Source organism: Periophthalmus magnuspinnatus, chromosome 1 (genome assembly GCF_009829125.3).
Source record: "Periophthalmus magnuspinnatus isolate fPerMag1 chromosome 1, fPerMag1.2.pri, whole genome shotgun sequence".
Taxonomy (NCBI): Eukaryota; Metazoa; Chordata; class Actinopteri; order Gobiiformes; family Gobiidae; genus Periophthalmus; species Periophthalmus magnuspinnatus.
The window spans coordinates 16,393,708-16,420,559 of NC_047126.1; the positions used below are offsets into that span (position 1 = coordinate 16,393,708).

Below are 26,852 nucleotides of genomic sequence, written 5' to 3' on the forward strand. Positions count from 1 at the left end.
AAATAATATTTACCAATATTTTACATGTAAAAGCATCACATTACCATAAAGAAACAGACACAGGAAATGCAGGTATATTATACACATAGTTTATTTAATTTTAAATCATAAATCATTAGATAAAAGCAAAAGTCTTTTTCTGAAATCACAGAGATGTAAGAGCGTGCTTGTTGAAGCAAAAATCAGGCATAAAACTGCATAGATATATATTAGGTTTTAAATACTCTTTTAGGCACCAAATGCATTACATAAGACTTAACCTCTTTTTCCTTTGGCGCCAACTTAAACGTTATAAATAAAAGCTTATCTTGTTGTGTAACCAAAGCATGATAATACACAGTGCTGTCAACTATTTACAAATACTGCCCTCTACTGTTAAAGCCGGGTATCTACATTCTCTGAGACATTCATTTCAGGCTCTCACGTGTTCCCACAGTGAGCAGTTTAGAGAAAATATATCATACAATATTAATTACATTGTCTAGTAAATTATACGTTTGTAAATCAGATAAAAAGGAAACTTAAGCATAGATAAAGCTCTCTCTAAACAATTAGTGCTAACATTATTTTACCCAGCGCTGCTTGGATCAGTGCAATGCAGTTTACACATACACACCCTTCATTATAATAACAACTTTTAATAACTTCAAAAACCTTCAGTAACTTTCTATGTGGTCTGTCTACCCCATCAGATTGTACTAGAATTACAAGATTGCCTAAGTGCCATATGTATAATTTGGATTAAATAAAATAGCTTCTTCCTATTACTTTGCAGGCCATATTTATAAGCTGAATTTCTATATTTCATTGTTGGGAGATATTTATTGCTTGATTGTTTAAAATGTCACATGTTTGAAACTAACCAAATAAAGGTGATACTTGACATCATATTTTGACCAGCCATTTACACTTTACTTGTATTCTCTTTGTTTAAAGTGGCTGTTCTCATGTTATTGGAGGCATTTATAAACCACTAAGCGCGGTATTAACTGGACTGTAATGGGACAGATACACACTTAAATCCACTCACAAATGCCAATGTAGAGTCACCAATTTACCACAGCTAAAGTAATAAAAAAATGAGGAGGACAGCCTAACTGGACCCCTCTAAAGATGCTAGAGCATAAAACTCCGAACGTCTTTGCTGAACATCAAGTCCACTATCCTTAATTTTAATTTGCACAACATGTACTGTATTATGTATTGCATTAAACTTATCTATCTTTAGCATACTCTAGCATTTATTCAGTTCCAGGGGTGTGAAGGAGGGGTCACCTCTCCACAGACCTGACCTGTAACTTGGCCTGGTGCCGTTCCTTGCTTGTCTTCATGGAGCTAGATAAGTGTAATGTTATACTGTGGAACATTCCAGGCAAAGCAGCAGCATCTCCATGTAAAGAAGCAGGTAACTGAACTCCCATTGGAGAAGTTACCTTTAACTAACTTTTTTTTTTTTTTGATTGTATGTTTTAGTAATACTTAATGATGCTAGAATATGGGGATAGTATTAGTAAAATTACATGTAAAGAAAATATCAATGGAAAAAAAAAAACTAATTTAAGGAGACTTATTAAACTATCGTACGTATTATTTATAACATGACCCAAGCAGATGCTTTATATTGTGAAGGCATTTTCATACTGACTTGCTGGTGATGATGACACACCGGATTACCTGAACATTTTTGTCTTCCCAGAAACATGTGTGAAGAAAACATTATGGTAGGTTTGTGATATGAAAAGATTACAACGCAACATTTTTCCAATTACATTAGCTTCCAATTATAAATCTGATGTTACAGTTACTCTTACTTGAGTAGTAGTTTTTCCAAATACTTTTTATTCTTACTCCTAATTTTCTAGACTTCTAATTTGTACTTCTACTTGAGTAAGTAATTTTGAAATAACATTACTTTTGAGTACAATTCTGGCTATTTTACCCATTTGGTCTTTTTACATAACTGTGTAACAGTGCTGCCCTCTACTGTAGTTACTGTGTAATGGAGGAGATGCTGCGTGACCTCTTCATGATTAGACGTACTTCCACGTCTGGGAGGCTGTCCTGTTTGGTCTGAGCACACCCCTCGTCTGCTACAGCCATGTGCAAGTCGAAACGCAGAGATACAGACTTCTTCCTCAGCTTTGGGTTTCCTCTGAAGAAAGAGCCCTCCCACTGCTTGATCACTTTGTCAATCTTTTCTGTCCTGGAGAAAAGAAAGCATAGAAAATACAAAACAAAAAGTCTATAACATGAAAGAAGCAGGGCTGGTTCATATGTTCATATGTATTACAAATCCAAACCAGATCTCAGCCCAGTGACAATATTGGAGTTTGGTGTCATTTTGTGATTCACTGATTCTGCTCAAACACACTTTTACCCACTATTACTTCTGTTCACTATACTGTTCTATTAAACAGCTAAACTTTCAGTGTTTCAACCTCTTCAACACAGTTTATATTTGGAAATGTGTTTTCCAATTAAAAAGTCAATGTGCTGTTTAATGTAGGAACAAACTGTAATTCAAAGGTCCCAAAAACCCTCTCACAATGTTAAAGGCTGGAACAAGTGATACCATGTGCCTGTTCAACAGAGGGCACCAAAGAGCAGCAGTTACATAAAAATATGGTCCATTATGGTCATCTTACTGTAGATGTGCTGGCATGAAATTTACAATATTACAATATTACTTGGTTACAGTATTTTTTTTTAAAGAAGTTTATATTTTTTTCTATACTAATATTAATGATATGTAATTTCCAATGTATTACATCTGCTCCAGATAGCCTTTTGATCATTTTGTATCTTCACTTAATTTCCTAATGGTATTACACTTGCTGATAAAAGTTTAGCAACTGGTGTGTAGAGATACTTAATTGTTCTTCCCATGTAGTCATTGTGATAGGTTTCCATTCACTGGCAGATTGCATGACAAGCTCATTTACCACAGCCTTGAATCAGCAATGACTTTAAACATAAATGAAACACTGTTCACAATAGTTATGTGGCTTGTAACACCTGTATGTCGAACAAAGGATTGTCTTGTCAAATAATAACAGACTCCACGCCTTGATGTCTGTCAGGCTGAGTCTCCACATCAAACACTGAGCTACACAGGAGGAATATTCCCATAGTGCATGGGAACTGAGCTCGCAACTCAAAGTCCAAACACAATAGTGAATCTTCATTTTTGTCTTGTCTCCTGTTGCAGACGTCTGTGAGGTGTGGACAGCACTAATTATAGTGTATCATTACAAAACTAATGACTTAGGGAAGAATGTGTTGTCAAACGATGACGACAGATAATTATAAGGCGTCATAAACACCCAACAAATTGGGTGGAAAAAATTTGACATTATTGTGATATCATTATATTAAAAAACCAATGGCATCAAACATTCAGAAATAATTAATAAATCTATGTTATATCTTTTTAGATATTTTTGGGAGTTTAATAATGACATAACCAGAGTAACACTTTATTATTCAGGGTATTATTTGCGTATTTGAGCAACAGTGGCTCAGTGGTTAGTGCACTCATCCATGAACGGTTTGATTCTCTCTAGTTGTGTCCATAGACAAGACACTTCACCTACTATACCTAAAACAAATGTGGTCTCTGAATTAGTGATTGGCGGTGGTCAGAGGAGCCAATGGAGCAAATCGGTAGCCTTGCTTCTGTCAGTCTAACTCAGGGCAGCTGTGGCTATAAATACCTTGAATAATGACTAAAGTGTAGCAGTTTGAGAGTCTTCAACAAGTCTGTAAAGTGCCTTTTCAAGTGTAAAGAATCATATTGTTAGAATGTTATGTGTCAATGACTGGTAGTTGTCAAAGTTGTCGTAGCATGGATCAGCAGCCTCTCTACCACAGGGTGGCTATGGCTACCATCATCAAGTGAGGGAAGTAAATAAATAAAGAATAAAGGGCTTGTGAATCTACTAAATATTGTACATTATATGAACCATCTCACACTCTGAGGACTTCAGGGACTGGCCTCCTGCTGGTGCCCAGAATCAGGGCTAAACATGGGGAATCAGTGTTTCAGTTTTATGCATCTACAACCTGGAACAGTCTTCCTGAAGATGTGAGACAGGCCTCTACTTTGACAATGTTTAAATTCAGGCTCAAAACGGTTCTGTTTAGCTGTGTATATAACGGAAAGGTTTTTTATTCTGCACTCTTCTCTTTTAATGTTAATTTTATGATGATTATTTATGATTATTTACACTTTGATTTGTTGTATCGTGATTTTAAATGCCTTTCTTATTCTGTAAAGCACTTGAAAGCACTAGGAATTGTGCTATGCACATAAACTTGTCTTACTTTGCCTTGCCTAGAAAGATTTTGGCAGTAAAACAAACTCACCATCAGCTTTCTTTTGATATAACATCAATATTGCACAAAATATTGCTTCGACTTAGATTAGATTCATTTCTTGTTGCTGATGTGTCCTTGAGCAAGAGCCACCCAGCTGTCTCATGTATCTTTGTTGTAAGATAAAAAGCCCCTTCATGTAAAATGCTTGGTTTGTTTTAGCACTAAAGAGAAGCGGTTGGCACCTGCTTGTAGAAAGTGCCTACATTTCAGAGCGGAGCAGGGGTGCTGACTCCAGGCCAATGGGGGAAATTAGGATCAATACTCACTCGATGGTGCCATGACCCTCTGCACTCTCTCGCACCACGTTGCCCTGAAGGATCTCCTGGGTTTTCACAGTGGAGATGGGCAGGTCCTTATCCAGCTCAGGCTCTGCCGAACAAATCAGGCATGAATCATAAAGATGCGCACGTCATGAGTGAGAGTCTTATACTCCACCAAGTAGCATTTCGCATTGCTGTTGTAAATTATTCAAGGATTCTGGAGGTACTTTTGGAAATCTTAGAACCTTTACTCAATAATATGTGTATGAAAAACAGGTTTATCAGCTCTGAGCGTACAGAAATGCCATGCTTTCCAGCAGAGGGGAATAAAAAATACTTTTCCAGTCTTAAAGACATTTAAATTAGGCAACAAAAATAGCTGCTCATATCAAATATATCTCAGTGGCCGCTATTATGAGCCGTTATAAACGAGACCAGCAAAATATATGTATCTATGTGAGTACTATTTAATTAAAGGCATTTCAGGCTTTGCCTGAAATGTTTCACAATATGGCATGGAACTTATGAATGTATTCAAATATGGAGAAACAAATATATTAATATACAAATTGCTAAACAAATATATTGAAACTATGCATTCTTGAGCACATCACCTTTCCACAGACCTACACAGAGTTGTAACTTCAACTGCTTTTCTCCATGCAGATATATAGGTTTAATCCCCTACCATGAGCAAGCAATTCAATCATATTTCTATGGCGATATGGCAGACCCTCCACCAGAAAAAGTTACATGCTGCACTTTGAAAGTCACAACAAGGTCTAAACCAAGATCAAATACAGGATATAACAGACCATTTCATACCAGTATTCCACACAGGTTTGTTACTCTTGAAAAACTTGTTACACCATGACTGTTCCCGTGCCATGGCGCCTCCCTCACCTGTGAGTATGACGAGGCTCTGTTGTCTGATGAGGATGGAGCGCTTCTTGAGCCCATTCTCAGGGGGGAGCAGAGGGGGGATGTCGGGTAGAGGCTCTGATTTGGGCTCGTCTGGAGTCAAAGCCAAATCACTCTGGTCATTCTCTGATCCGCTCTCCTTTGAGTCAGTGCCAGGAGACTTCCACAAATGCAGGGACATTGGAGGCGCATTTCGGGTCATGTATCTAAAATCACAAAGATATATAACCTCTTATTTATCAGGCAAGTTTGTTGAGACCTTGGTGATATTAAATCAGAGTATCTCTTTGGGAGCGACAGTGGCTCTGGTGGTAAAGTGGTGGTCTTATAACTGTAAAGTTATAGTTTTATTCAAGCATTTATGTATGCATGCAATCTTTATGAATGAGACTCCAGATCTGTGAAGACCCTGCTATCTATCTCTATAAAAATACAAAAAACTAGTCCAGCTAGCTCCCACAACAATGTAAGCCATACAATAGTAGCATTTGAATTACCCTGAACATGCTAATCTTCCCATGCATTTCCCTGTCTTCCTGCACAAACATCTCTACCTGAATCCAGAAACAGGTCAGTTCGGGCCAGCAGGAAATTTAGACAAGATGTTGGACGTTTACAGTATAAACAGGCTAACAAAGCCTCGGCTCTGAATCACATTTCCATTCAACACAACATTTGTACACACAATAAACAAAAACAGAACAGTAAGCTGATGTTAGTACAAGAAGAGCCCTACATGATTTAATCCTGATTTGAACCTGTTTTAGTCCTTATTTATGCCTGGTTTATACCTTTAGGCATTTTCCATGATTTGTCCTGGAATAGATTGGTCTAGTCCTAGTCTAAACTTGTTTCGACCATAAATACCTGATTTTGATTATAGTAATTGGATTTTACCAGTGGAGATGCTTAGGAGTCAAACACCCTTTTCCTACCTGACCATAACACATTTTATCATTTTTATATATCATCAAAATCATTCTAAAATATTTGTAGGTCCAAATAACATGCAATTCTTTTAACAGAATGTAAACACTCTAATTTGGAGTTGAACCCCTAACAATCCGTACAAAGCTTTGAGGATCCAAAGTAGTTAATTGTGTTTCACATTAAGTGGCCAGGTAAAGACTGAAATACAATCTATTAAAATTTTAACTAATGTTATGTTAAATATGTGATTACAATATGCACATCTTATTAGAGCTCATTTAGGTATTTTGGGTTTTTCAAAGGCTTGGTCATCTCTGGAATTTCCCCACTGTGGGACTAATAAAGGCATATCTTATTTCATATTCATCATATTTGTTGTTCTCTGAAAATCTGGCAACCCTGGGTCCCAACTTGGTTAAGAATTACAGCTTTAAGGCCTCAATGAGATCTCGATAGGGAGATCATTAGTTTGCCAGTTTGAAGAGGCTAAACAATAGTTATCAAACGATTAAACCAGCTCTGTTTTAGGTTATATAAACCATTGACTGTATATAGATGACTATGTATAAACACAATGGGAACATGTGATCAATTCAAGTCTTGGTGAATTGAAAACTACTAAATGCTATTGTTAATTTTCAATATTATCTTTTATTGTGGAGTGATGCGGACTTGTCAAACAAGAGCTGCAAAATGTAGACCACCCTGAAAAAGCAAGAGCCTTACACAAACACTTTGAGTACTGTTTCGACACCAAATGTGCCAGTTATTGCATGCTATGGGATTTCCATGAGTGGCATCAAGGATTTAAGGATTTGTGCAGAAGTGTCATCATCCCTACAATAGTACAAATAGATGTTTGGGGGTATTAGAAGGTGTAATGCTAAAATCCCACTGTAGTTCCCCTTCACAACTTTTCTTAGAAGCTTGCATTGTGATTGGTCAAATGTTTCTGTGCAATATGACAATTTTAAATATTGAATGATTCGGAGCACTTTTTACAGTATGAAAAAGCTCCATGTTAAACAATTATGTTACATATTTTATTGTTGTAGTATTTCAAAAAAATATTTCTAATTTCATAGGTGAACAGATGTTTTTGTTTTTTTAAAAGCAGTATAATCCTTAATATTTGTTTTATTCAAAGAAGTAATTGGTCACTTTTAATAAGAATCTAAGTGTCCATGATTACAACTGTTTATTAATTTATTATTGAAAAGGATCAGATATGATTTAATTGTAAATTATTTTTATCTGAATAGATACACTGAGAAAAGGCACGTTTTTTGTTTAGTTTAGGTTTTTTTTTGTGAAGAAAAACCACCTCCTTGAACTGCCACCTTAACTTGGTGGTGTTCTGATTGGTCCTGGGAGCTATATTGTCTGACAGAGTCACCTGTGGTAAACAAGTCCCCTCTGGGGACATGGAATGTCACCTCGCTGTGGGGCAGGAGCCTGAGCTTATGCGGAAGGTTGTGCATTACTTATTAAACCTAGTTGGCCACATCTCGACGCACAGCTTGGGCTCTGGAACCCAACTCCTTGAGAGGGGTTAGACTCACCACTTCTCTGGTGTTGCTCGCATAGAGAGATGGCAAGCTGGTGTGGGCTTGCATATTGTCTCACAACTCAGGCTCCACGTGTCGGAGTTCAGGCCAGGGAATGAAAGGGTCACATCTCTGCGCCTTTGAGTCGGAGTCTCTCACTGTTGCCTCGGCCTACAGGCCAAACAGCAGTGCAGAGTGCTCCTTTTTTACGGAGGGAAGTTGAGTCAAAGGCAAAGCTTTCAGTTTACCAGTAAATCTATGTTCCTACCCTCACCTATGGTCATTAGCTTCAGATGATGACCAAAAAGACAAGACTGCAGTTACAAGTGGTCAAAATGAGTTTCCTTCGCAGGATGTGTGTTCCCTTAGAAATAGGGTGAGTAGCTCAGTCACACGGAAGGAGCTCAGACTAGAGATGCTGCTCCTTCACGTAGAGAGGAGCCAGCTGAGGTGGCTCGGGCATCTGCTCCAGGGTGAGGGATGTCTGGGGGTCGTTGCTCAGACTGTTGCCCTGCGACTCAGCCTTAGATAAGAGAAAATGGATAGAATGGATGGACAATAGAAAGAATAATAGTTTGGCAAGTTAAGTCAATCAAAACTCATTTCTGACCAGTCAACTACAAAAAATGTTTAATTGTTTTTGTTTTGTTTCTTTTTTTCTGCTGGTTAAATCATCAGTTTTGTGAAGCTCTGCACATTGATCACTGTTGTGATTATGTCATGCCAAACAACAAAAAATCCAAATGACTTATTGCACCTATCTAAACCTTGGCTCATATCCTGCTTTGTTCTGCTACTTTAAAATAAGAATAAACCAGTTTCAGTGCCACGTCCTGTCTGCCCTTGTATGGAGAACAAACATAATTGTCTGAATGAAATCATCACAGTAGAAGAAGGCTGCAGACACCTGTCCCATAAAACTAAATGATGTTCTTCTTCTATATAACGTAATCATAAAGCTACAACAGCAAAGGTGTGAAAAGCTATGGCATCTTTAATAGTTCAAAAAGCCCCAGAGAACAATTAAGCGTCAAGTCAAAGGTGATAAATATTTCCATAAGAAGCAGATGGAAAATGAGCGGTAGGCTTAGTCACAATGTTGGACTGTTTCCAATTGCTTCATAGCTTATAGTTCAATAGTATGGCTGTAATTATGAGCTGCGGGTTCAAAATTTTGTACTGAACTTAACTACAAATAATCATCAAGTTGAAAGTAGTAACATCTATCTCTTGTAATAATATAAGGTTATCATAAGTGTTAAAAAGTGTTTTATTTTGTTTACTTTGAGGGCTGAGTAAGTAGGACATGTAAAAGGATAAGGTCCTGTGCTGTTATTATTCCTGGTGGTGGTAGTCGTAGCAGTTGTAATTGATGTCAAATGAACCGTATTAATATGACAACACAATTTCATTTAATTTCAAATTTCAGTGTGCAATAAAGGTACAAGAACAGCAATAGAATAAAAATATGCAATCACAAATTATGAAAAATTACAATAAAAATAGACCTTAAATCTTTTAATTAAAATAGACTAATTAAACGTAATTACTGTTGTATTTCCTCTTTTGCTTAAGTTACCATAGCATGTTATTTAGAATAATATTTTGTAGTAATACAGACTTAGAATTTTTTATAAAAAATGTATAAAACATATATATATATAATATGTCAATGTTAAGAATGCCATCCTAGTTTAGTCTGATGCTCATGAAAGTTAATTTATATGTTATTTTTTACAGAGCCATACCATGTAATAAACTACAGGGGGCCTTGTTTAATTAAATGCCTTCCTCCTGGTGGGCTATAAAACTCACTGAGCATCTAACCACTCTTCCTCATTTGTAATTACCCCCAAAGTTCCCCTCACCTGCCCTCCTCTCGTTCCAACAGCCGTCTGTAGGTGGTGATCTCGCGCTCCAGCCTCATCTTGGTGTTGAGCAGCTGGTTGTGGCGTTGGCGTTGAGTGGCCAGTCCGCTCCTGACCTGCTCTAGTTCCGCCTCCAGTCGGGTGATCACCTGAGAGAGGTCCTGTAGCTGAGACGAGTATAAGCGCTGGGTGTGCTGCAGTGACATCTCGAGGCCTTTCTCCTATACAGAAGGAAACAAGGTATATGGTACATGCACGCAAAATAAATGAAACTGCGTTCTGAAATCCAGTCAATCTACAGTACTCTTTAGGCATTGGCAGTCACCGGTTTACCACCATTCTTTTGTTGTACACTTCTGATAGATATTGACAGATGTGGGTTAAAAACCCCACAAGATCTGCCACCAAATTTGGATTGGACCCATTTTTACTGCGTCTTACAAATCAACTTTGAGAACAATGGCTGCATGATTAAATCCACTCATTGCTCATGATATAAACGAGTGTGTAGTCCTGACTGTCCAGGTAAATAAGCAGCACCTACCCTGTGTGATATGACTAATATCAAAGGCCAGTGACATTTTAAGGAGCTTCCAGAGCCAGTGGCTGCATGATGAAATTTCAGGTCTCCATTGTTTGATAAACCTCTGACTAAACAATCCTTCAAAAATAAATTCAAAACAATGCATGATTTATTTAATTTATTAGTTTTGTGATGATGTAGTTTCTTTGTTTATAAAGCAATGTTTTTTTGAGGATTGGAGGTAGGCATGGAAGCAGGACGTAACTATGATTATGAAGGATAAAGCCAATCCCTAGACAATAAACAACTGTAGAAACATGAAACTGTATCATAAAGGTCAACAGTAATTGAAACTATTACTGGTGTTTTCCTGTCTAGTTGTCTGAACTAATCTCATCCATCATGACCTCATTAATTTGGAAAGGGTGCTGTTTCCGTTCTATTAATTTCAAATCAAAACAAGATTTAAAAGTATGTATAAACGTTATGATGTAATCTGTATAGGGTTTATTTTATATTAACTCTGAATAGGGCCCATTCAAAAAAGTATTAAGTGTCAACAATGCAGAAAACTGGTTATATAATATGTTGTAACGAATACATTTACAAACTACAAAACTGCTCTGTCCAAAAATAAAAAGGATTTTGTGACACTATTCACTTTAGATGGGCTCATTGTACCGTCTTCTCTCACACCAACTATGTGTCTTTCTCTACAACCACAGATCTTCTCTTTGTTTTTTCTCTTGGCTTCCTGGTTGGTATTTCAAATTTCAATATGCCTATTGACTATTCATCTGCTTTAATCTGGTCTTTCTAACATCAGTAATACCTCATAAAAACATGCATGTATTTGTGTTTTGTTTCATTCACATGTTTGAGTTACCCTTTATTATTAGTCTGTCTACATCTCCGAAGCTCAAAATGCTCTGTTCCGCCTTGTCATGTCATGTAGTTTTCAAGTTAACAGCTGCCTTTTACCTTTTGTATAAAAGAGATTAGGAATTCCAGGACTGAAATAAACCAAATGATTTTTATTTGAAATTAGTTTTTGGGTACATTTAAGTATAAAGTATAAGTTTTCTATATATTACTTTATTATTTTTCTTACCGTGGCATGAAGGGTCTCTATCTCGACCTGCAAAGCGTGCCACTGTTTTCGGGCTTCAGCCAGTTCTGCCCTGGCCTCTCTCAACGCTGCTCCACCCATGTTTACCTGCGCCCATGCTGCCTCCTCCTGTGGGGCAACAAACATGTCCGACATAGGAATCAATACAAGAGTTGGCTTTTAAACCCTAATCCTAAATAGTTGTACTACCATGCACAGAGACAACTTTTATAATGGCAGACAGAGCAGTCCCAGTTGGGGTTAGCTTGTAGATAAACAGAGAGTGTGGACACAGCTGTACAGGCTGTTCACACCTTTGATATCCATAATGACATGACATTGCCTTGACACAGCTACTCTGAATGTACTGTGGGCCTTTGGAGACAGGTTTTCTAATCAACAGGTTAAGTCCATGTCAACAAAAATGACACAAAAATAGAGGGATGAATGAATCACGATTTCAGAAGGGATTATCATTGTAAAATATGATCATTTATATAATGACTTATACTGACTTTCAGAAACTGCAAGTTATACAACAATTTTAAAACAATTTGCTTGTGTGCTATGGAAAAAAAAGAAAAAAAAGAAAAAAAAAAGCTTTTTTTACACATTTAGTTAAATCTATATTGAAATTAGTCATAATAAGTCAAACTGGCAAAATTCGTCATCTTTGTTGTAAGGAACTGGCATCTCCATAGTGTTAACATCAGCCAAAAAGGTTATTAAAAAAGTAAAGCCGGGAATAAACTACTCAAACTGCTGGACCACTACAGGTGAATACATCTATTGCATTATAGTACCAGAATGCAGGAATGAATGCTAACTTCAGTAATTAGGCCCGAGCCCCTACAGGGCGTAGGGCCTATTGCTTCCGCAACGATGAGTGCGAAGCACTCATCGTTGCAAACTGTCTTCACGAAGTTGCGCGCGAAGCGCGCAACTTCGTGGCAGCACCGCGACCTTGCACAGACTCCTGTGTCCTAGCAACCCATGCCGTAGGCATGGGACATGCATATTTGTTCTTGCTAGCATGTCAGCGTCAACAATGAGTCAATGGGCGAAGCCCATTGACTCATTGTTGACGCTGACGCAGCGCGAAGCGCTCATGTCTCCAAACACACTCCTGGCATCGAGCCCTATCCAAGCCCCCATGCTGCAGGCATGGGCCATACTTGTTACTGCTAAAATGAATGGAAGTCAATGGGAGGTCAATGGCGGACCCCGACGTCATGGCGAATGACGAGCGCGTTAGCGCTCGTCATTCGCCATTGACCCCATGGTGACGTGGGGAAAGTCGAGAGCTTTCAAAAAACGTATAATATGTGTTTCTAATGTTTTCGGATATATTGTTTTTGCTAAAAATATTATTATTTAGGCCCGAGCCCCTACAGGGCGTAGGGCCTATTGCTTCCGCAACGATGAGTGCGAAGCACTCATCGTTGCAGACTGTCTTCACGAAGTTGCGCGCGAAGCGCGCAACTTCGTGGCAGCACCGCGACCTTGCACAGACTCCTGTGTCCTAGCAACCCATGCCGTAGGCATGGGACATGCATATTTGTTCTTGCTAGCATGTCAGCGTCAACAATGAGTCAATGGGCGAAGCCCATTGACTCATTGTTGACGCTGACGCAGCGCGAAGCGCTCATGTCCCCAAACACACTCCTGACATCGAGCCCTATCCAAGCCCCCATGCCGCAGGCATGGGCCATCTTTATTACTGCTCAAATGAATGGAAGTCAATGGGAGGTCAATGGTGGACCTCAACGTCATGGCGAATGACGAGCGCGTTAGCGCTCGTCATTCGCCATTGACCCCACGGTGACGTGGGAAAAGTCAAGAGCTTTCAAAAAACGTATAATATGTCATTCTAATGTTATCGGATATATTGTTTTTGCTAAAAATATTATTATTTTTATTTTTTTTTTTTTTTCTTCTTTCTTCTGCACTTTGAGCAGGAATTTGACCCCCTGAACATATTCAAAAACTCACCAAATTTTGCCCAAAATTCAGGTCTGCCGAAAAATTTATTTTTTTATGTGGTGCATCATTGGGCATAAAAAAATGGCGCGACAGCGCCCCCTGCAAAAGTCAAAATACATTGCGTCAATGGGAGACGTCCCGACGTCAACTTTGCCGTAGAGCCACGAAATTCGGTACACGCATTCTTCAAGTGATGCCAAACAAAAAATGTTATTATGGCCACGCCCTCTGACGCACCGGAAGTCGGCCATCTTGGATTGAAAATTCCAAAATGCCGAGTCAGCGTTTTCGCTGACCTGGCATTTTCGTCAACTCCTCTGAAGGCGCTTCACCTGCAGGGCTGAAATTCACTGTACATCATCTAGACAAGTGGGGCATCAAAAGTTATCCAATTCATGATGATCCCTTTTACGGTTTCCGTGCGGCGAAGCCGCAAAATTCCATCGGAAATTTTGCAATTTTCAAAAGTCAAAATTTGCTCCCGTTTGCGCATGCAAAGTCCGATTTTGCTCAAATTCGAATCAGTTGTAAAACTTTCGGGCCTAAAGCTACTCATTATGACAGAATTTAAATTGGCGCGATAGCGCCCCCTACAGAACATCTAATATATTTGTATAAAGGTCCAAAAATTTAGTTTTCCCAAATGTTACCAAATTTGACACAAAATTCCATTGGGTCATCCCAATCAATAAAGCCAATCAGACCTATGTCGTCTTTTGCACCGTGTTGCCATGGCGATGTGCCAAACTGCCAATGTTATCCTAATGGGAATCCTCTCAATTTTTCCCATTCATGGGAAAAATATTAGTTTCATGGAATAATGTGAAATTTGGCACAATGACTCTTCATGTCATCCTGATCAAAAAAGTAAATCAGACCCTTGTCATATTTTTCACTGGGTTGCCATGGCGATGCGCGAAAGCGCCCATGTTATCCTAATGGGAAAATTTCCAAATTTTCGTACATTTCAAAGTCTTATAACGACTTATTACCGTCAACGACGGACATAAAATTTTGCACAGTGATTCTCCAGGTCGTCCCCGACAAAAAAGTCCAAGGGGTCAAGTTTGTATTTTGCACGGTGTTGCCATGGCGATGCCTGCAAAACCCATGTTTTTGCATTTTGTGCATCAGCACTTCCCATGTGTTTTGACTTGTTTGGTGACAAGTGCAGCCCAAAGCCGCAATAAAAAAGGGACAAGTGGCGCGTTAGCGCCACCCACAGGGAGTGCCGGGTCGGCCGAGTGCGAAGCATGGCCCGCGAGGGCCGTTCGATGCCGCTTGCGGCTTTAATTTTATTATTATTTTTTTTATTCTTCTGCTCTTTGAGCAGTAATTTGACCCCCTGAACATTTTCAAAAACTCACCAAATTTTGCCCAAAATTCAGGTCTGCCGAAAAATTTATTTTTTTATGTGGTGCATCATTGGGCATAAAAAAATGGCGCGACAGCGCCCCCTGCAAAAGTCAAAATACATTGCGTCAATGGGAGACGTCGCAACGTCAAATTTGGCGTAGAGCCACGAAATTTGGTACACGCATTCTTCAAATGATGCCAAACAAAAAAGATTATTATGGCCACGCCCCCTGACGCACTGGAAGTCGGCCATCTTGGATTGAAAATTCCAAAATGCCGAGTCAGCGTTTTCGCTGACGTCACATTTTCGTCAACTCCTCTGAAGGCGCTTCACCTGCAGGGCTGAAATTCACTGTACGTCATCTAGACAAGTGGGGTATCTAAAGTTATCCAATTTATGATGATCCCTTTTACGGTTTCCGTGCGGCGAAGCCGCAAAATTCCATCGGAATTTTTGCAATTTTCAAATTTCAAAATTTGCTCCCGTTTGCGCATGCAAAGTCCGATTTTGGTCAAATTCGAATCAGTTGTAAAACTTTCATGCCTAATTCTCCTGATTGTGAAACAAATAAATTTGGCGCGACAGCGCCCCCTATAGAATAACAAATAAATTTGTATGGAAGGCTGAAAATTTAGTTTTCCCAAATGTTACCAAATTTGACACAAAATTCCATTGGGTCATCCCAATCAATAAAGTCAATCAGACCTATGTCGTCTTTTGCACCGTGTTGCCATGGCGATGCGCCAAACTGCCAATGTTATCCTAATGGGAAACCTCCCAATTTTTCCCATTCATGGGAAAAATATTAGTTTCATGGAATAATGTGAAATTTGGCACCATGACTCTTCATGTCATCCTGATCAAAAAAGTCAATCAGACCCAAGTCATATTTTTCACTGGGTTGCCATGGCGATGCGCGAAAGCGCCCATGTTATCCTAATGGGAAAATTTCCAAATTTTCGTACATTTCAAAGTCTCATAACGACTTATTACCGTCAACGACGGACATAAAATTTAGCACAGTGATTCTTCAGGTCGTCCCCGACAAAAAAGTCCCAGGGGCCAAGTTTGTATTTTGCACGGTGTTGCCATGGCGATGCCTGCAAAACCCATGTTTTTGCATTTTGTGCATCAGCACTTCCCATGTGTTTTGACTTGTTTGGTGACAAGTGCAGCCCAAAGCCGCAATAAAAAAGGGACAAGTGGCGCGTCAGCGCCACCCACAGGGAGTGCCGGGTAGGCCGAGTGCGAAGCACGGCCCGCGAGGGCCGTTCGATGCCGCTTGCGGCTTTAATTTAAGGTTACATCTTAAAATTTCCATTAAATTATTATACTAACAAAATAACAAAAATTGTGCCATGGAAACATAATCCAAATCTATAGTTTTTACATAGGCCTACAGGATCAGATCACGACGACAAATAATGTTACACTGTATTGTATTAAAAACTACAATAACAAATAATAGGTACATTTCAGATACCAGTTTATACAGTACAGTCTTTGACAATACTTTAGCAAGTATGAGTCTGATGAAAACAAAAGTGTACATGTGATTTACGATAGCATTAAAAAATCTGCAGTCGAGCCAAAGTCACTGATCTGTAGCAGAGGAACACTTTGTGAAATGAAAGGCATCCAGGCTGGGTTTCCATTTAACAATAATAAAAATTAACCACACAAAACCAATCTATGCTTTTTCATTGAGAAGATAACAAACAGAAGAGCCTTGCTGAGTATGAGTATACGGGATTGTACTATAAGTCATCTCATACATTTTTAACAAGCACCCAGGGATCTTTTTACACATTGTGATGCCAGACCGCGCTGTTACTCTGCGTTAGTCAGATGCACAGCAGTAAATAGGGAAAGTGAGAGAGTGAAATGTGCGAACACTAATACCTGCAGTCTAAATCCTTAACTTATAATCATTTGACAGCTTAAACCTTGTCATTTACTCAAGTATGTTCCATGTGAAAACTGCAAACATTGTTATCATTGAGGGTGTGTCAAATTGGCAAAGCTCCAAGTTGACATTACATGAGTCCTTGATGTGATGTGTTGCGTACCTCTGCAAGTGCCCCCCTGCTTGTCCTAGAAGCTGCTGCTGCTGTTGATGTTGCCCCCCCTGCTCCAGAGTGACTAGGCCCGACTGATCCGGGGGATAGATTTGCCAAGTTGCCTGGGCTTTGGTGCCTCTGTCTGGGGTTGGGGACTCGAGTCTGGTCGCACTGCGTTCTGATTTCGTGGAGCAGTCGGGTGAGCTCCATCGCTGTGCCATCCTCCTTCTCCCCTCCTCCCCTGGCTCCGTGCACTGCTGCTGCTGCTGCTGTATGTGTGGAAGTGGCTAACAGAGCATCAGTGGAGTGCAGAGCCTGGGCAGCCTGTGAATAGATAAACAGAGCGAAGAGGGGGAGAGAGGGAGAGAGAAAGGGAGGTGGAAAACAAGAGGGTGATGGTTACATAAAGACAATGAGAAAAGTAAGTTAACTATTTGATTATTTTTTCTGCTAAGATCAATCTTGATAAAACAGACACAGACAGAAATAAAACAGACTATGTAGCATAGGGATGTCACCATATCCAGTTTGAATTATTGAGAAGAAACTCTGCAATTATATTTAACCTCTTATCAATCTGACTGATTTTACCTGAAACCCCTGATTAAAATTTTAAATTGAAGCGGTTTCTGAACCCTTTCCAGTAGACAAATGGTTGGGCTCTTTGCAAAGCTGATACACTGTAGTTGTGGCCTCTAGTGTCTGTCTATTCTCTAATATGCCAAAGTAACTGAAACTTTCAGAATTTCTATAAAATGTGTATTTTCCCATGATAATTTACATATTTTTACTTTCTGTTGTATTTATATTGTTGGTTTCTTTCTAAAATTCCAGTATGCATTTTATATATTGACCATTCCATGAACAAGGCAGTTTCTCAAAATTACCCCGTGCAGGCTGCTACTGTTATGATTTATGCTGTTTTTTGAGTTGGTTTGGAGCCATTTGTGCACAGCAGAAGATATTAGAACAGATGAATCAATAAACCTGCAGGTCATGTGTGCTTGTATGAGTTAAAACAGCCTAACGGCAATTAAATAAATACAGTTGTCAGCAAAACAGAAAAAGGAACATAGAAAGCAAGATTATAAACATAAGCTACTGCCCAGCTTGTATTACCTTTCTAGTCAAAACACACTCTCTCTCCTCCTTCATTCTCCTCTTTCATTGTTTTAATTGTACAGTGCACACTCTATTCACCCCTTGTCCACCACAGCAGCAGAACAGTCGCCTCAGTCTCTTTGTCTCCTTCCTTTTGCCTTCACCACTACCACTGTCACTACGCTCTACGTGTCCAGACAGTGTCCCTCACAAATAAAAAATATATCACATTCTTCCTTAAATGTGCACCTACTTGTCCTTCTGTGTCTGTTTACGTAGTTTACATGCAGTCTGTCCCTGATTCCTGCTCAGACCTGGTATTCCTGGTGCAGTTGCTGTAGTTCTGTAATGGATTGGTGCACATCGCTCCTCAGACTCTCACTGCTCTGCTCTGCTCTCCTCTTGGACTCTCGGAGCTGCTCCACCTGCTTCTCCAGACGCTTTGTGGTCCTCTCCTCTGTCTCACATCTAAAATAAATCCAAAAGCTGCTATTATCAGACTGTAGGAAAGCCCTGTCTTGAGATTATTGAAATGATTTGATGTCTGTAAGGTTGGTTCCAGTGCAAAAGAACATTCACACTTAAAAATGTGTCCAGGTGATTGAATTCAGTTATTATTTAAATTTTTTTGACCATTTTTCCCAGCCATATTTGTATACAAGAGATATGTAAAACATTTCAGACTTTGAACATTTGTCAAATTCCTGCTTTACTGTTATCATTATCTGGGAAGGCGCCAGTCAAAATAATTGGTATGACTCAACAAAATACATGTCTGGCTATGAGAAATTGGAATGTGCTGGTCTTGTCTCTTGATATTTGCTTGTATAGAAAATGTATTGGAAATTACATGTTAGCAAATTTATTTAACTTTTATTAAACAGAAAAGTGAGAAATTCAGAATTCCTTAACAAAAAATGCCTTTATTATACATGTTTTAGTGGTATTCATGGGTTTTACTTTCTAGTTTTAGTACTTTTTACAATTCTAAAGATAATAGTTTGAATTCTAAACTCAGGGGGAAAATTATCTTATCCTGGACTATAGCACAAGTTTGAACTCATGGAACAGCTGGGAGTTATATATTTCTAGAGGAAGTGGGTTTCCTCTGTGGATCTAATGTAATGTGGGATCAACTATTTTGAATCCAACTGTGACTGTCTCCCCCCTTGAATCTAGGAGCTACGTTGCCTGGGCCATTATGCCCCTGGTAGGGTCTGTCATGGCAAACAGGTCCTAGGTGATGGGTCAGACTAAGACCTGTTCACAATACCTCTATGAACAGTATAATACTAAGGGCCATGACATCGCCCGATATGGCGCAGCCGGGGCCCCAGCCTGTTCCGTTATTGGACTTCTATGCTAGTCACAGTTTGTCCATAACAAACATCATGTTCGAGCACAAGGGTGTCCAATGGGGTGATGCTACCATCTGTGGGATTATGACTGAACGCCTCTAAGTCAGAATCCCCCCTAAACAGCATGATACTGAAGCGCTGTGGAACTTTGAGTGGTCAAGGATAGCCGGCCCACGGGGGTCGGTGAGCAGAGCCGTTTGTGATAGAGCTGGGGCATGGCCAACATGGGTCACCCCTCTCCTATCTCGCACCTCATGTTTGTGGAGAACCTGGTGCTAAATCACTTGCAGACGACCTGATTTGGCACCAGGACATCCTAAATGGTTGACTTTGTTGTCGTGTCATCTGACCTCCATCCTTGTGTCTTGGACACTCGGGTGAAGAGAGGGGCAGAGCTGTCAACCGATCATCACCTGGTGGTGAGTTGGATCCGCTGGCAGAGAAGGAAGATGGACAGACCTGGCAGGCCCAAGTATATCATGAGGGTCTATTGGGAATGTCTGGTGGAGTCCTCTGTCAGAGGGGCTTTCAACTCACACCTCCGGGGGAGGTTGAAGACATTGAGTCCGAGTGGACCATGTTGTCCACCTCCATTGTCAATGCGGCTGCTCGCAGCTGTTGTCATAAGGTCTCTGGTGCCTGTCATATTGGCAATCCCCGAACCCAGTGGTGGACACCGGAAATAAGGGATGCCGTCAGGCTGAAGAAGGAGTCCTATCGAACCCTGTTGTCTTGTGGGACTCCTGAGGCAGCTAACAGGTACTGACGGGCCAAGCATGCTGCAGCTTGTGCAGTCGCACAGGAGGACTATTGGTCGGCCTCAAAGAAATTCTGGTAAACCATCCCATGCCTCAGGAGGGGGAAGCAGTGCTTCACCAAAACAGTTTACAGTGCAGGTGGAGAGCTGCTGACCTCAACTGGGGATGTTGTCGGACGATGGAAGAAATACTTTGAGGATCTCCTCAATCCCACCTCCTGGATGCCTCCCTAGGGAGGTGTTCCAGGCACATCCCACCTGGAAGAGCCCTGGGAAAGTCCCAGGACACGCTGGAGGGACTATGTCTCTCAGCTGACCTGGGAATGCCTCAGGATTCCTCTGGAAGAGCTGGAAGAGGTGTGTGTGGAGAAATTTGGGCCACCCTGCTCAGACTGCTGCCTCCATGACCTGGCCCCGGATAAAGCAGAAGAAAATGGATGGATGGATTGTGATTGTGATGGGTAAAAATAGCTTAAATAGCTCAACCATGTTTTGGTTAAGGATATGTAATTAGGTTTGGATCAGTCTCTAAGAAATGAATGCAAGTCAATGTAATGTCCCCATAAGACATGTAAACCCATATAAGCGCCCTTTTGTGAGTGGTTACATCGGAGTGTGAGGTAGTGGGCGAGTAGAGGTGGGTGCATTGGGGGCGTTGGGTGGGGGGTGTCACTCTGTATCAGTCCATAAGTGAAAGTGCAAACGCGGCACAAAACCTGGCCTGGATTTGTATGCAGGTCGGCTCCCAGCAGCGGGAACAGGCCAGAGTTAGATAAGAGAGAGCTAGAAAATACATAAGAGAATAGGATGATAGCAGAGACTGTATTTGTCTGGCATTTATTCATATATATTAAGTACAATGTTTATAAATAAAGTGGATAGATTAATATTGTCTCTATGTCACTACTGGTTGAATGAAAACACACTATATATACACCGGTAATGCCATATGAGTCAATAGAGCAATAGAGTAAAGTGTTGTCAAAAGTTGTGGTGTATTGATTTTAATTACTTTTGGCACAGAAAGCTCACTATTGTATATTGCATGGTGCACTGATACTTGCACACACCACATCAAAATTGGGGCTAAAATGGGACCAAGCCTAAACCAAACCTGGTCTAGAGAAGGACTAAAACAAGGACATAACCCGTGTATCATTGAGCTTTAACTTATACCTACTAGTTTACTTCTCCATTCATAACATCAAATCTCTTGAGCCCTTTATAGACAGTCTGACCTGGCCTGGATGTGAGCTGCTTTGGACTTCATGTTTTCAGATTGAAGAGCGAGCTCAGCATTTTCCACCAGGAGTTTCCCAACCTGCAACACAAGTACATAATATGAGCAACAAAGGTATGTGCAATACAAATTACAGAGTAGCTATACTTCATTTATCAGTAAAACTACATTTATTGTAACCACATAAGTCTGATTGGATGAACATAACTACTCTTATGTTATTATGAACAAAGGTTTGTCTGCTTGACTGATAAATGTAATTCTGAACACAAATTATTTCTTCCTTGTCTTTTATTACTTATTTCCAACACACCCTATATTCCCAGAAAACGACACACCTGAATGAAAACCTGAGTTACATGGAATATTCCATAGCATTTACCTCACTGTATAAACAACGTAATATATATCCATTCTTTGTGTTACTGGTTCAGTTTCAGTGGGCTTAAGTCAACTTTCAAATTGTGAATCACAGACAAGATGACATATTAGGACTAATTATCTGTATTAAGTGCTTGACAACTACTTGAGAGGTTGATCACAGAAAGCAGACAGATAGACAAGAAATCCTTCGTAATGAATTGAAAGCAGTCGCTGGATTAAAATACAATGAGTCTTGCTGCATCTGCTCATCTGCCTGTCATCGTCATGGGAACCTGAGCCAGACGAACACTGAGCAACGAGCTGAGACCAGAAAAACATGAAACTCATTAAAATATCAGACAGGGTAGTGTCACTGAAAATGATCTTAAATGGGCCATGCCATCAGGCCATGGTTGGGCCAACAATAACAATTACTTCCTGTGTCAATTACTTTACTGCAACTGGTGATGTCATTTGTTAGAACTATTCATATATATGTTTTGAATGCATAGTATATGTGACTTAGGGTAAATAACAGTTGTCTATAACCAGCTTTTTAACAGAGAGGTCTACAATCAGTCCTCTGTCTGTAAAAGCAGGCAGTTTGGAGTTTAGAGCTCAGATATTTAGGTCAGATATGTTAAATGCCAATGAAATATGTAATGTTTATGTTCAAGGACTTGATATTGAAAGCCGTAGTTTAGATGTTACATAACCACACACTGTATTTGTTATTAGCCTTGGTCATGGCATGGCTGGAGAACTGTCTTAACTTCTTACATTTCCTTGTATAACTTTCCAACCAAATGAGTCATGTCGATGACAGCTGCATTAAAGTATTTATGCTTAGATTTACACGAGAAAGATGGTTTTGCTTCCCCTCATACAATTCATAGTCATTGCTAATGTGAATATAAATAAATATAGTAGATATTTTATATAACAATTACAACTGTGTCAGATTTTTATCAATGCTCAAGATAGTTAAAATTGTAACAATTACTTACTATAGATAATTATACAGCAGTAATGTTAGTAAAAACACATTCTGTGCAAATCCTAAAATCATAACAAAACATTATAAATGTAGTAACATTGCTCTGAATACAGAGAATAGTGTCTATAAAAGTGAAGGTAATGTCCCTTTAAATGAGCGTATAGTTCGTGCAGATCACATGATGTTACATGTGGCTCAGTCTTGTTGACTCTTAACAACCACCTGCTGCTGTTCCCAAAACAATCTAAATTACTCCATCATTTTAACTCTTCTTTACACACCATACTCTTTATGCACAAGTATCATCTCAGAAAATATTGGCTTTTTAATAGCTAAACTTTGTCTAAATCATAAATACATAGAACCAGGACTTGACAAGGAATGAACCACAAGTAAGCAGAGTGATACACATTTTGATTGAATGATGGAAACCTAATAAACTTACTAACCCAAAACAGGACAATCCATGTCTAACCCAGGTCTAAACAAGGACTAAACCACGCCCAAACTTGGACTAAACTTGCCTAAAGACTCTCTCATACCACTGGTGTTGAGGTCTGTTCACATTTGGAGAATCATCACCTAATTGGTTCTAAACTGGGACCAAATCCAGGACTAAAACTAGACTAGGCCAGGACTACTTACTACTGACTTACTTGTACTACAGTACACTTTGACAACCACATATACCCATAATATCAAATACAGCTATGTTCCAGACCTGTTCCCGTAGCTCCTTGACTGTCTGCTCTTTCAGGGACCACTCCTGACACTGTGAGCTCCTCTGGACCCCCCATGCAGAGATCTGAGCCTCCAGTCTGAGGTTGGCCTCCTGAAGACGGTTCACTTGCTCCAAAAAGACCCTCAGCCGCGCATTCAGACTCTGCATAGTCTGACCCGCGTCCTCTTGCATCCTCTATGGACCTGTGCACACAACCAGAGGATCACAAGTTATGATTTACATACAGGCAAATTCAAACAAACCACATGGGATGGCACTTGTCTTTTCTATATACCAGTCCGCTCATTATATATGAAAATACATACAATAAATCCACAGACCGACAGCAGTAGCTCTTACAATTTTCACATTAAAACTGTACTATGTTACTTTTGTGTTGGATGACTATTACTTGCATGCTTGTCACCTACCGGCTTGCCTGGAATGTTCCACACTATAACATTAAACTGAACTATTTGCATTAACTCAATTACAGGTGTTTTTATTGTGTACAAATACCTTGAAAAATATGCATTCTTACAGAGCAAAGTCACCTCTCCACAGAGCTGACGTGAAACTCATCTTGACAGTGTCATCTGCTTGTCTTCATGGAGACAGATAATGCCATACTGTGGAACATTCTAAGTAAAGCATTAACATTGCATGGAGATAAGCAGGTGGCAGAACATCCACCAAAAGAGTTAGATAGTGTATCACCTGAGATAATATTTGGAAACCCAGACTATATCAGTACTTACTGGACTAAATTAGGGCTAAACCAGCTCTGAAATGAGACTAAACATGGTCTAAGTCATGGATACAGAAGTTCTAAATAATGATTTACCAGAGGAGGACAAAAACACGCATAGCTTTGTCTCTAAAAACCAAATACTGAAACGGCATAGGACTGGAGTGGACAGACAACCAGAGAACTACAAACTCTGATTTCCATACAAGCAAATATGAAAAAGGATTACTATCTTCATACTACAACATTTAGCCAACATATTTCTTATCTTTACATACAAAAACACTTACAAATTACAATCTACCATTTACAAATAGTTATAGTTACAGTCACCTGGATATAACACAAACTTGAGGCGTTTACAGACCTTGGTAGACATCCAGGATCTTACAACTTCTAGTATCCATACAGCCAAGTTCAATCAAAGCTACACAAGACAGCTCAACTCCTCACACTTTGCTCACCCACTCTAGCTCTACCTCTTAATACAAATATACCTGAACACATATAAAGTGACTGCCACCTATTAGATATCTCACACAGCGAGAGGCGTTTACAAGGTAAATGTTTACCCAGCAATACTCACCTGAGACAGCGTGACTTGCCAAGGCTGGATAAGGTAAATGTAGTAATAGTAGTAGAGACAGAGTAGTTAATGTGCCTTTGGTCACACTGCAACAGCCCACCACTCCCCACAGCTTAGCCACATTCCTCTGTCCTCAACTGGGCTTTTGATCCCTGGTCAGACGTGGGTATAGTAAACAAAAAAATATTTTCAAGAAAACTATTAAATAAAAATACCGTTGGTCAAGGAAAAATATTGTCCAAAGAATCAAATTAGCTTTATGATTCAGTCTAGTGCTGTAGTCCACTAAACTACTGCTTGGTCGACTGAAGACATTCCCCATCGATTAATGAACTAAAAGTTGGCTTGGTATGGTAAAAGCTCTCACAGTTGTTAGGATCTTGCACAAACAAACAACTTGAGAGATGTACTAGAAAACCACATATTTATAAGTGAAAAGACAAATAACTTTAATAGAATAATTAGTCAACTGAGAAAATGAAGTGCACTAAGAACCATCAACCTGTTCATGGGTTTCAAGGTGTGGCAACCGCCTTCCATGGTCATAGTATTTAAGCAATACAAATCAAACTACTATATGTTTTGAATGGGGAAAGGTCCTCACAGGGTCCTCACAAAGTCCTTCAAATCAGAAAGGAATTATTTATCTGAAACCCATGAATTTATTGAACAAAAGACTGAGGGACTTTTGCGGGCCTATTGTTCTATCAAGTTTAATATCCAAGTTTCCAGTCCAATTATATTATAGTACCTTTATAAATACATTTTCAAATAAAGATGACATCTCCAACTTAGCTACGTCCAGCTTGTTGAAACTATTTGTTGCAGTTAAAGTACAAGTAATGGATGAATTAACTAACTTCTCATGAATAGAGAAACTAATGTAAAATCTAATACAGGTTTAGTAACGATGTGGTCAGACAAACATATTAAACTAAACATAAATCAGGCAACATGAATACACATTTTTACTCAAATAAAAAGCTAATGTTGCTTAAAGGTGCAATATGAAACTTCTCTAGACTCTATCACCTGCTTGTCTCCATGGAAAAGTTTTTGTTTTGCCTTAAATGTTCCACAGTATGGCATTAAACGTATATTTCTCTGTGAAGACAAGTAAGTGACACGAAGTTACAGGCCCGATTTGTCGAGAGGTGACCCCACTCACAGTAAGAATGCAGGTATAGCAATCAAAACACAACAACAACAACAACTGCAAGATAGATATTTTAAAGCCATAATGTGAAACTTTCCGGGCAAAGCAAGCATGTGGCCAGAAAGTTGGACCTTTAAAGTAACGAAGACCTAGACTAAATAAGTAGACTATTTGAAATATAATTTGTTCATAATAAATAGTGTAAAATTCCCCACCTTTGTAAATGGAAAGGCCCAAGTCATCCACAGACCTTTAGAGACAGAAAACACAGTTAGCTCTTGGTAGCAGTCTGTCCCTGTCCTGAGTTAAAGCCTGTAAAGAGGGGTGTAGCTGCTCATCCCACCTAGCCCCCCAGCGTTCGTAGAGCAGAGGGGCAAACTGGACGCTCACTCCTGCTTACATCACCACATGCTGGGGCCCTTTGTACTCTATGATCCAGGATTATTGAGCTGCTTTTGAAAAAGGCAACAAAACCGACTGTGCAGAGAATGTTCAGGCAGACACACACTAAAACGGATGTGTGTGTGTGTGTGTGTGTGTGTGAGTGTTTGGGCTCGTGCTATTTTAAACCTACAATGGAAGGTTACCTCGACTGTAATCAAATGTGAATTGTGTCACTTTGCAGGCTCATAAATGTCATGTAATGCTAGCTTTGTGCAGAGCTGGTCATTGTAAAATTACATAGTTGGATATTTTGCTGCAGTTTGTCTAGGTCAAAAGTCTCTAGTTTCTAAATATTTGTAAATTTCTCAGCAAACTCCCTCTGCAAACAACACTTATTGTATTTTGTATGCGTGTCAAGTCATCTGTTCATGATATATAATTTATAGCATATTTCTTATAATGTTTACAATTATTAGTCATTTTTGGTGAAGTATAAATTCTAACACT

General features: G+C 39.5%; 1 protein-coding gene across 3 annotated transcripts; it reads right to left on the reverse strand.

The window, feature by feature from the left end:
• Nucleotides 1-69: 69 nt before the first annotated feature.
• Nucleotides 70-26,257, reverse strand: krt222 (keratin 222). Of its 3 annotated transcripts, none has more exons than XM_033976147.2 (10): nucleotides 26,177-26,257; nucleotides 23,472-23,674; nucleotides 21,389-21,471; nucleotides 18,350-18,503; nucleotides 16,944-17,258; nucleotides 11,538-11,663; nucleotides 9,904-10,124; nucleotides 5,541-5,764; nucleotides 4,644-4,746; nucleotides 70-2,203 (listed from the first exon to the last, which is right to left on the reverse strand). In XM_033976147.2, exons 2-10 carry the CDS (start codon nucleotides 23,661-23,663, stop codon nucleotides 1,990-1,992), a joined length of 1,632 nt encoding a protein of 543 aa, XP_033832038.1. In that variant the 5' UTR covers nucleotides 23,664-23,674; nucleotides 26,177-26,257; the 3' UTR covers nucleotides 70-1,989. The 3 variants fall into 3 exon arrangements, with proteins under 3 accessions (XP_033832038.1, XP_055081356.1, XP_055081352.1); XM_055225381.1 differs by lacking the exon at nucleotides 26,177-26,257 and adding an exon at nucleotides 24,806-24,835; XM_055225377.1 differs by lacking the exon at nucleotides 26,177-26,257 and adding an exon at nucleotides 24,587-24,679.
• Between the last annotated feature and the right edge of the window lie 595 nt (nucleotides 26,258-26,852).

Coding starts and splice junctions, on each gene's coding strand:
- krt222 (XM_033976147.2), bottom strand. CDS start 23,663: ATGCAAGAGGACGCGGGTCAGACTATGCAGAGTCTGAATGCGCGGCTG. Junction 10,125..11,537: donor TAGAGACCCTTCATGCCACG/GTAAGAAAAATA, acceptor CCTTCTGTATAG/GAGAAAGGCCTCGAGATGTC. Junction 2,204..4,643: donor GAGGGTCATGGCACCATCGA/GTGAGTATTGAT, acceptor TCTTTTCTCCAG/GACAGAAAAGATTGACAAAG.